This window comes from Terrapene carolina, unplaced genomic scaffold, assembly GCF_002925995.2.
Source record: "Terrapene carolina triunguis isolate 2854851 unplaced genomic scaffold, T_m_triunguis-2.0 Scaffold55, whole genome shotgun sequence".
NCBI lineage: Eukaryota > Metazoa > Chordata > Testudines > Emydidae > Terrapene > Terrapene triunguis.
The window spans coordinates 2,105,982-2,117,843 of NW_020664406.1; the positions used below are offsets into that span (position 1 = coordinate 2,105,982).

Sequence of the window (11,862 nt, forward strand, 5' to 3'; positions counted from 1 at the left end):
TTGAGCTGTAAATACCAGACTATGGGGATCTCTGTAACCCTTATGCACCCTTTATGCCCTCTGCCAGTTAGCATAACGAGGTCCCTGGGTCACAATGATTAATTATGTTAGAGCACCTAGGACCTTGGATAGGCATCTTTATTATTTTAAATATAAATAAATAAATAAATAAAATAAATGTTTGGAACTCCCATCTTACTCAGAAGTCAGTTCAAAATCAAAGTATGTATTTCAAGACAAATTTATCAAACAGATGTACCGGCTTCTTTAATCAGGAGACAAAAAGCAAGTTTCATCCACAGGTGTATTTGAAAAGGTTTAGTTTGTTAAAGAAATGAAGAATTATAGCATTATGAACCTGAAATCCATCATTATGAGTCTGGTACCCTTTGAATATGATAGCTTTTTCTCTGTTATTCCAAGCGACATACTTAGTCTTCCTTTAAAGAAACATTTTGGCTAGATTTAAAAAAAATAAAAATAAAATTTGTTTCCTGTATTTGGAGGAATGAAGACTGAAGCTTCCAGAGATTAAGCAAGCTGAGCAGCCTTACTGTCTGAAATGATTTTTGTTGCTCTCTTCCCAAGCCAAAAGCTTGTCAGTAAGCAGCATAGAGTACTCCATTATTAACACACCGGCTCATGCATCATCTCAGTGATTGACTCTGCTTAGATTGGGTGTGATTGCCCAAGTTTTGTTGTGTCAGAGACTACTTGGGATGGCAGGAAGTTTTCTTGTTGATGCACCAGCTCCAGATAAATGTCATTGCTAATCCATCAGTTTATGAAATACAGTATATTTTAAAAAATATGAAAATGCTTCGATATTGGTAAGTGGATTTAGAGTACAGCTGCTTGCTTATTTATAGGGATATTGTCAAGGTTGGTAAATCAATTTTTTTTTCTTGTGTCTTTTAGAAAACTATAATTTTGTATAGGAAGAAGTTTAAAAAATTTTATTTTTTCCTTTCACAAAAATAAGTTATTAGCTCAATACATATGAATAACCTTTCAATAATAAATCGATGTGTAAATATGGTAGAAAAATTGGTAAGGAAACAGATGTTTTTAACTTTCCAATTGGCTATGTATTTAAAAACAGAGAGGAACAGTAGGCAGAATACTATGACATTGTCAGTGCCCCTTTTAATCAGGGTTTCCTTAATCTTTGCCATCCTAACATCACTGATAGATTAGGTGTTCTCTATTAATCTATGTAGAGTTGACCAAAAATTAGGGGGGGAAATTGAAATTTTTTCTTAAATGGAAAAATGAGTCACATTTTTCACAAAAGTCAAAAATTGTTGGTGAGCTCCAAAATTGTGTCTATTTATCTAATTATCTAGGTTTTTATATCAGATTCATCACCGTGGTATCTGAACATCCCCAAGTGACAGGTAGATATTCTTAAGTAGTGTATTCAGAAAGAACTTAGACTCATTCGGGTGTTGAGTGAATATGCTGAAATGGAATTCTCACTCAGTTAGAACCAGGGATACTGTACAACTCCCTATACTGTGAATAAATGGCAATTCTCGGGTTATTTGTTGACCATACAAGGTATGTCTACACTGCAGCTGGGAAGGTATGCCCTTGCGGTAATGGGACTCGAATTAGCACTCTAAAAATAGCAATGTGGACGTTCCGATTTGAGCGGAAGCTCAGTCTCTCAAGCCCATCCAATCTCTAGGCTTCAGAGCTTGAACTCTGCTCTAAGCCAGAACAGCCACATTGTTATTTTTAGCTGCTAGCTTGAGCCCCACTAGTGCAAGTCTGTCTTCCTGGGCTGAGAGGCTCGCACCAAGCTGCAGTGTAGATGACATACCCACAGAATGCTGATTACTATTATTTTTTTTGTACTCTCAATGGTGGAGGGTACTTATTACATAACCTTAACACAGGGATTTGCATAATCACTATACAGCTGGTGAAAAAAATTCTCTATAACCATATGTGGATAATGTAAATTCCTTCATTTTGATTGGCTACTGTAAATCCCTGCCACTAGAATTGGCTTCTGACCTGAGAAGTCCCTCTTTGTAAGCACACAGTACGCATGGCTAACTCAACTTCTAAGCCCTTCTCCATCTAGTCACCCCACCGAGCCCCATGTTCTAATTACAGTTTAATTAAACAGGAGTTTCTCTTGGTGATGGAGACTAAGCCTTCCATAAGGGTAAAGTGGAGTCGGGAGGCAGACATGCAGACTCTGAAGAAGTGCTGTGACAGGGCAGGCATAAATATAAGGAGCCAGTCAGAGCACAGGGTGTATTGCTGGGGAACACATTACAGTATAATGAAGGTATCACTTTCAAGTAAACTTGTTAGTAGCTGTTCCTGAGCTAATGAACACTGAGACAAAAGGATTCCATTATCACCTTCCATGTTTAAATGCCTCATTGTATCAGGGCCCTAATGTGTGTAATTTTGCTTATACCAGGATGCTATTTTGATGAACACCTTGGATTAGATGGACAGAAATCTATTTATCTAACCCAGGTTTTTATACTGCATTCAAAACCATGTTATCTAAGTGCCATGTTTGTTGGCAAGACAAGGAGATGTCAGGATTTAAAACAATATACATTCAGACATGTTGTGATGGGCTTCCCCCGGGGTGCCACCTGGAACTGGGGTACCACTGAGCCCCCTGACCACCAGCCTGGGCTCCCTCTCACACTGTACTGCTGTGACAAGCTATAAAGCCCTCCAGCCTGTACTTAAACCAGCATACATATAGGTAGGGGCACACCCAGCTGCGGTTATAAGTAGGCTCTCTGACCAGCCCCTGCATAGGAAGGCTGCTCCCAGGTCCTCAGGCACGCACCCCCTTTGGAGTATAAACTCAAAATTATACCGTCTTGCGCTGCACAGGGAACTGCACAGCGTAAGCTCATAAAATTTGCCCCCTCCCTCAATGTGGAGAGGAATATGCAACAGCCTTTTGCCCCTGAGTTTTGATTCCCACACACAGGTTTAGATAAAGCAAAAACAAATTTATTGACTACAAAAGATAGATTTTAAGTGATTATAAGTGATAGCAAACGGATCAAAAAGATTACCTAGCAAATAAACAAAAAATGCAAACTAAGCTTAATATACTAAATAGATTGGATATGAATTAGCAGATTCTCACCCTAAGAAATGATACAAGCAGGCTGCAGGTGCTTAAGGGGCAAGCTACACTTGCTTTACAGCTTGGAATTACCAGGTGTTTCAGTCACAGACTAAAAATCCCTTTAGCCTGGGTCCAGCACTTCCCTCAGTCCAGTCTTTGTTCCTCAGGTGTTTCTGGGAGTCATCTTCTGTGGGGAGCGAAGAACCGCAGATGATGTCACTCCCTGCCTTATATAGCTTTTGCATATGGCGGGAACCCTTTGTTCCAGTATGTCCAGACCAGTCTGTGGAAAAACACTGACATCCCAAGATAGAGTCTAGAGACATGGGGTCACATCACATGTCTTTGTAGCGTCGTAGCAGCCATTACTCGGAGGCTGTCTGTAGCGTTCACAGGAAGACTCCCCAGGTGGGCGATAAGCTTCTCCTAAGGCCTATTGTTTTTTCCTAATGGCTCATTGCCCTGAATAGGCCCTTCCCCAACCAGCCATCTAGACTGAAAGCATCTTGTCTAGTGAGCATTACCCAGGTGTAACTACATTTGAAATACAGACACATAGTCAATATTCATAGCTTCAGATATAAAAGTGATACATGCATACAAATAGGATAATCATATTCAGCAAATCATAACCTTTTCAGTGACATCTCACATGACTTATGTTGCATAAAATGCATCATAACTATGTCATAATCATATAATAACATCACTGAAGAATATGGGGTGCAGTGTCACACATGTTACTAAACTCTTAGCTTTTTGCTTTAATGCTGTTACACAAACATTGAATCACACACCTAGGTTTAATTAAATAAGGTAGCTACAAACTGTTTAATTGTTTTAAACTAGTCAACTTTTTGATGAGAAAAAACAGGTTGATCAATGCTATAAAAAGATTTTAAAGAAATGTAGCCTCATTTTTATTTTTTGTATAATAATTAGTATCTTCTGACCACCTGAGGTTACCAATGTTGACTTACTTCCTGCTATTGCCTATTCTGATCTAACTAGTACAGTGGTTCTCAAAGCTGGTCCGCCACTTGTTCAGGGAAACCCGCTGGCGGGCCGGGCTGGTTTATTTACCTGCTGCATCCTCAGGTTTGGCCGATCGCGGCTCCCACTGGCCGTGGTTCGCCGCTCCAGGCCAATGGGGGCTGCAGGAAGCACATCCCTTGGCCCACGCTGTTTCCCGCAGCCCCCATTGGCCTGAAGTGGCGAACCGCGGCCAGTGGGAGCCGCGATCGGCCAAAGCTGCGGACGCGGCAGGTAAACAAACCGGCCCGGCCCGCCAGGGGTTTTCCCGGAACAAGCGGTGGACTGGCTCTGAGAACCACTGGACTAGTAGACATCATGCCATACGGTTAAATCACCTAATTCCTCCTTCCTTTTTAATGCTGAATTAGCTAGCTGTGCTGATAGATAGTGGAAGAATGTGTATCTGTCCTGCAGGATGATGCAATAAGTTTGGCTTTCAAAATTAAATAGAAAGACTTCATGTCATGACACAAGATAGACACACAGTTGTTTATTACATCACTAAACCAAACCTTTATTCTTCTGCTTGTAAAATTAAGTGGACAGGTTATAATAAAATGGTCTGTTTTTCACAATCTACTCTGAAAGAGTAAACACACATGACATGACTGCAGCTTGGACGTGCTAATGTTGTATGTGAAATTATTAAAATATATCCATGTGATCTGATGCAGAAGTTCTCTAGCATAAAAGTTTAGAATAGGCACTAAAATGGGTGAGACTGTAGGTCATTCTCCATCCTATTCAGTAGTTAGCTTCCCTGGGCTTGTTTACACACACACACACAAGTTGCACTGCTTTACTTATACTGGTATAATTAAAGCAGTACAAGCCTCCTAGTGTGGACATAGTTATACTGGTAAAAATGTGCTTATACCAGGATAGCTTATTCTGGTACAGGAAGGGGAATAACTATACCAATATAAGGCATTTTTTGTAATGATATAACTTGAATCCACATTAGGACTTGTACTGATATAACTATATCAGTTTAAAAAAAAGTCACATCCTTGAGGCCTTACTGAAATAATTATACTGATACAAGAACTGTGTGTAGATCAGGCTTCTATGGAACATGCCAGCAAGGATGCTAATTAGTGCATATCCTAATCGTGGCATTTTGCAATATGGCAGCTTGCCAGTCAAGAACTACATTTAATCCATTTCACATATGCCAGTACAAAAAATTTCCCTCCCCCCCAGTTAAATTATTGGAGCTGCCTGTGATTCCCTTGGAAGGAGTAAACAAACTGACTTGGGCACCAGGCGTCCCATCAAGCTGCAGAGCTCCTGGATGATTGAATTTATGTATTTTAAGAGGTTTTATGAACATGTTTTAATGTTATATCTGAATTAATAATTAAGTGGCAAAAAATGACATTAATGCAGAGTTAAGGTTGCTTGGTGGTATATTGTCTCCTTGCAGTAGGTTGAGTTGAGGAAAACTCAAACTTATGAAAACCAGGAAATGCACGGTTAAGGTTGCACAGTTAACTCTACCCTTTTTCGTCAATGCCCCAGTACGCCCCAATACACACAGACCTTTATTCTGCCACCCCCACAGTTGCTGAAATGTACAACCTCTTTCCCCTCCCCTACTACCCATCGCCATTTATCCCACTTCCCAAAGCTCCCCTCCCTTTGCTGCAGCCCCATTCCCTCTATTTCCCCACTCCTCCACCCTTAATACCACTCTTCTCCCAGGAAGCATTCATGTCTAACGTTTCCCCAAAGACTTGGATTACATCCCCCCATGACTCTCAAATTGTAGCGACCTCCAGTCACTCAGTCCAAAACTCCTTTTGTCGTAGGAGGGAGCATGTGATTAATTTATCCTTAATGATAATAATTGACGGGTGAATCAGTCATCCATCTCAACGAGGTCTGAGATTCATCTAATTATTAGTACCTCTCAGTTCAACAGTATAGGACAGCAGAAGAGAACTGGGTTTTTTTTGCGGGGAGGAGGGGAACTGCAACTTGGGAAGCCTTTGGTCAGTTGACCCCCAAATTTGGATCGCTAATACTACCTTGCACCTCCATGATGAGGCACACCAAATTTCAAAGCAGTCTGAGTAACCATTTGGATTTTAGAGCACTTACAAGAGTCAAGTTTTAAAGCACATAAAGTGGCAGGAATGGAACCCTCTAGCCATATTGCTGCATACACACAGTAAAAAAAAAAATGTATATTTTCTTAAATACTATTATCAGTTTGGGTCCCCCAAAGATTTAGTGGTGCCGTGCACTACCTTGGGTATAACTTGACAGACTGTGACCATTTTGACCCACATCACATCAATAGTTTGAGCTCGCGGGGGAGGGGGAGAGAGAGAGAGAAGAGGTGGCTTGAATTCTGCACAAAAAAATTCCCCAACTGGGTTTTGGTTTTTCTTTCTTTTCTTTTTTTTTTTTATGGCTGTTTTTTCCCCCCCAGGGTTCATATCTCTGCAGCTCTTAGCTTAAATGACCCCAGATTACACTACAGTTTTAGTGTTCTAGCTCTGTGTGAGTTGGGAATCACAGCCCTAGCTCTTAGTGTAGACATAGCCATAGAGTTTTAGATGATTGATCTGTGCAGCTAGCGGTAAGGTCAAGTGGATGCTGTGGTGGAGACAATTTGTTTTGTTTGGGCAATGCAGAAAAAATGCCAGCGGGGAAAAGGGTGTTTTTTAACTTTCAAATGGTCACTTGCAAGATGAACCTCTTGTTCTTATTTCAAAGCGCAATAAATAATTTTTAAAGCTGCTGCCTTTCTTTTTGTTAGAGTGATGAGTACTCATTTTATTTGCTATTTTCTTTTTTCCTCTTTTCCTTTTTTCCTGTGACATGCTGAACACAACATAGGAATCTGACCTTGGGTTCTTTTTTCTGTTTCCCAACCACGTAACTTCCTGACTTGTAATATTAGACCAGTTCAGGTGGTACTGTAATGGTTTTTTTTCCACTCACTCTCCCAATCTTGGCTGCTAATTTTCCTAATAATTAAATTCAAACTTCCCCTGTTCAGCATTACATCTGTGATATTTGTGCTAGAAATTAGCCTGGATTAATTGTGACCTGCATTTGAAAGTCAGCAGTGGTTTATTAGAACTTCTAAAAAAGCATTTTACAAGTTTTTTTTGTTTATTTATTTTGTTAACTCTATGGGCATTCGTGAACTGTTAAGGATACTGTTCACAGTACATTTTGAGTTCAAGACACGTTTGCTGGGATAGATCAAATGTAGGGTTACCATCCGTCCGTATTTCCCCGGACATGTCCGGCTTTTGCGTCTCTAAATAGCCGTCCGGGAGGAATTGGTAACAAGGTTAAAATGTCCGGGTTTTTTTTCTCCCTCGCCTCCCTCCCTCCCTTCCATGCAGAGTACGGCTGCTGATTGGGCGGCTGGGCCAACTGACCCACTCCCATTGGCCTCCAGCAGCCAGAGCCCTCCCCTGCTCCCCCCTCCCTCTGTCTGCAGCCCTGTGTAACACACAAACTGACCCACCGGGCAGAGTATTTTGCAAACACGTGGAGCCAGAATGGTAAGGGGGGGGGCAGTCAGGGAGCGGGGGAGTGTTGGATGGGTCCCCGGCCTCCACCTACCAGCCCCCCTCCTTGCGTCCCATCCCCCCGTGGGCCCCCCCCCCCGCCTGCCTCTCCCTTGTCTGCTGCCCCCAGGTCCTAGTGTCCCCCATCTACTAATGGGAAGACAGGCTGCCCTTACCCTGCCCTTCCACCCTAGCCCTGAGCCTCTCCAACGCTCCAAACCCCTCAGCCCCAGCCCTCATCCCCCACACCCTAATCCTCTGCTCCATCCCTGAGCCCCCTCCTGCATCATGAACCCCTCATCCTCAGACCCACAGCCCTCACCCCTGCATCCCCTCCTATCCCCAAACCCCCTCCCCACACCCCCCTCCTGCCCTCAAACTCCCTCCCAAAGCCTGCACCCCCTCCCTTTGCACCGCCTCCCACCCCCAAACTCCATCCCAGAGCCTGCACCCCTCACCCCCTCCTGCACACCCATCCCCTCCCCCAGCCCGGAGCCTGCACCCAGCACCCAAACTCTATCCCAGAACCTGCACCCTGCACCTCTCCTGCACCCTAATCCCCAGCCCAGGACCTGCACCCCAGACCTCCTCCCCCCACCCAACCCCCCTCCCAGAGCCTTAGGCAGGTGTGTGGGGGGGTTCTGGGCAACACCAAAATTTCTACAACCCTGCCACCCATGCGAGTGGATAAGGGTCGGGGCAGTCAGGGGACAAGAAGCAGGGGGGGTTAGGGTTCTGAGGGGGGCAGTCAGGGGGTGGGAAGTGGGAGGGAGTGGATGGGGGCGGGGTGGGGGCAGGGCTAGGGCGGGGCTCCCCCCGTGTCCTCTTTTTTGATTGTGGAAATATGGTAACCCTATCAAATGGGCCAATCAAAATGCATATTTTCTGTGCCTTTGATCGGCTGAGTATATCTAATGTAGTCAGGAGGGTCAGTAGAAGCCATTTCACTTGGTTTCACAAGGGGAGAGGTTGACCTGGAAAATCAAATAGACAGGAAGTGGGAAGAAGTACATCTGCTGGTCCCTATGTGTCTCTGACTCTAACAGGCAATTGCCTAGTACATTGTTACCTTCTGTGATTCTCTACTTATTGTGAACTGTCTTGTTTTATATTTTGGTTCACATAATAATTATAGGACAGTTTTATAATAACTTTGATCTCAGAAAAATGTACATTGTTGCATCAGAAGCCTGCTTCTTTTCCAGTTCTTGTGAGACAGCAAACACTGCAAATATCAGAAAAGTGTCAACATTGACTTTTGCTTATGGATTTACAAGAAGAATTGATCATGGGAAAACTTTCTGAACATCAGGGATTTGAATCCATGCAAACTGGTTATGATGCACAATATTTACAAGGCTGTTTGTTACCCTACTTGAAAGGGTTTGCATTCTGCTGCTGGGCTTCTTCAGTATAACAGCTTCATGTCTACATTAACCCCTTTAGCAAAGTGAGCTAAAATTGCGTCTTCTACTCCATAGCTAGCTGCTGTTATGGGCATTAGTATGTTGTATTATGTAAACTTCTGTTCCAGGAAAAGTGTTAACCTCCGAGTTTCCCCTTGTTCCATCTGTTAAAAGTTCAAGGGATCTACCATCAATCTTTATTACCTGAGTCATCAGGCTGGATGAGAGGGGTTGTGTGCACAAGGATTTATGTGCATATTTCTTTGCCCTCTCTCCACCCGTATACCCGTATATTTATTGTTGTCATGCCTCTCAGCTTTCAGATCTTCCACAGTGTGACACCGGCAATCAAATTGTTTGACAGGTGAGAGATATACAGATCACCTGTGGTTGATTACACTTTGTGTGCCTTTATTGAGATTTTAATGGTTTTTAACTTTAAAATCTTGTTTGAAGTATGTTTTAAAGTAAATAATTAGTTAAAAAAAAAAAGAAAACTGGAATAATAAATAGGTCATCGGTAGGGTATGATTCCTGGATTTTCAGATCCCCAGGACAGCGCTCTATTACGCAAGCTACAAAGAATATATTATTTTTGTTGTGGACCAGGCATGCCAGAAGGACACTACACATATTTAGCAATTGGGTTACACAGCTGTTTGGTAGGCAGCTGCAGTATATTGAGATTTGGATTCCTGAATTCTATTCCTGGCTCTGGGAGGGGAGTGTTGTGTAGTGGCTAGAGCCATGGCTATAGACCAGATAGACAAGTATGCTGACTGGGCATAGTAATTTGAAAGACAATGTGTCTTGGGTCTTCTTTGTTAGAGACCTGAGTTCTATTCTCAGTGCTGCCTGAAATGACCTTGTGCTGCCTTGCAGTTAATTTATTTGTAGAACAGGGAAAGCAATTTGACTGCCTTCTATAATGTGTATAAACCGTGCTGAAGAATAAGAGTGGTGAAGTATAGAAATATAAACAGCAGTAAGTAGAAGTGAAATCTGAACTTCTTGCTTTCAGCTGAGTGCACTTTCCCATAGGGTACAAAGTACTTTGTGGAGGGGAGTCTCTCACACACACTCAACCACCCATCCCGCCTGCTTCCCTTTGTGGTGCAATGGAAGAGACAATTGGATTCAGCCACTAGGTGATACACATGAGAGGTCTGCTAATTTTTAGGTAATCCATTTGGAAGGCAGGTGTAATATTAAGGGCAGGCACATTCTATTGTGGCTATTCTAAATGTGGCTTAAATTCTAGCATGACCTGCAGGTCTCTTTGGGAAGAATCAAAGTGTTTTTATTAGGGATGGGTCAATCACACAAAGTTTGAGATCTTGGAAACAATTTTTGGGTTTCCAAAGCTAGCTTATGTTTATAGTCTTTCATTTATACAATTTTTTCATAGATTTTTATTGAGTGTTGTAATTTTGAAAAAATTTTCAAGCTACAACAAATTTTATTATATATTAATATTGTGATATAACTTAGATGTACTACATTGTGTTCTCTGTTTTAGGTACTCTTATTTATCATGATAACTTCTGAAGTAACAAAATGGTTTAAAAATTTATTTGTGAATCTCCCATCCCAAACAGATTGATTTAATTTGTTACTCTAAATAAACAGATTTATGAATTTCTCACCTACAAATAGATTTCTGTAATTAGTAGCTATAAATAATCATAGTGTACAGAATCAAGTTTTAAAACTCAGTTGATTGAATGTTTGATAGTTCATCTTACTGTTTAAAGAATGGAATTTGTAACAAATTTTAAATAAAAATAAAAAAAACTGTGAGGTTTCAAACATCATGTATCTTTCAACTAGAAACTCCAGCTCCTCTTACATTTTTCCTTACTTTTGGCTACTTTTAAGTGTTTGGCTCTGCTCTGGAAAGTGATTTTTAAGATGCAGTGTTTTTTGCCTCTTGATTTCCATAACAAATATGCTCAGTCTATAAATAAATAGATGTTTTTCTAACTGCTGTCCCTGCAAACTCAACCTGGGTCTTGAGAGTCAAGCTGGGTTTTTTTTCTTGTATATTTGTTGGCATCATCGTCCATAATAAAGATTCTTCAGGAAAAAAATATGCCCACAATTACACCAATACAAAACCATAATCTTTAAATTTCCATTTCATTCTGAAGACTCAGCAGCTGAACTCCTTAGTAGAGTCAATAAAACTTCATTAAAAAGTCACTAATACAAAACAATGTGCTTTGTTTTATTGGTTTAGTTGTTCAGCAACATCAAAGATGGAGAAAGTTTACAGTTGTTTGAGCAAGGGCATCGCACAGCACACAAGCAGGAGACACACACCATGGAGGCAGTGCGGCTGGTGGAATTCAATCTAAAACAAGTGCTCACAAAGCTTGTGACTAATCTCTTTGGTGATGGTAAGTATTGCAGTGTGGTGTTAGACCCTTTCACCTAGTCTACTGGTGGGCAGGCCTGGATCCAAGTTTTTGAGAACGGTTATGCAGCATAATAAAAGAGAGAGAGCCAGGGAGAGCTGTTGGGACCTGTCATGGCTTTAAAACAGCTGCATTTGTTTTTAAAAAGTCTATTGATTGCTCTTTTTGATATAATCAGTAATTTTATATACAATTACATATTGTGTGTATGTTATTACATCCACTCTGTCCATGAAGTAACATAAAAGTTCCCCATAGCTTAATAAACTAGACTCTGTAACTGAGTGGAGGCTGTCCACCATTGCTGTTTCGAAGTTATAGAGTGTGTGTGTGTGTGTGTGTGTGTGTGTGTG

General features: G+C 41.6%; 1 protein-coding gene across 1 annotated transcript in view; it reads left to right on the forward strand.

Annotated features, from left to right (window-relative positions):
- LOC112118941 (phenylalanine--tRNA ligase, mitochondrial) overlaps nt 1-11,862 on the forward strand; it is a 377,335-nt gene that overhangs the window by 101,362 nt on the left and 264,111 nt on the right. The window contains exon 4 of the mRNA XM_026658826.1: nt 11,332-11,491. Within this exon, the coding sequence (XP_026514611.1) occupies nt 11,332-11,491 (160 nt within the window). The remainder of the gene's footprint in view (nt 1-11,331; nt 11,492-11,862) is intronic.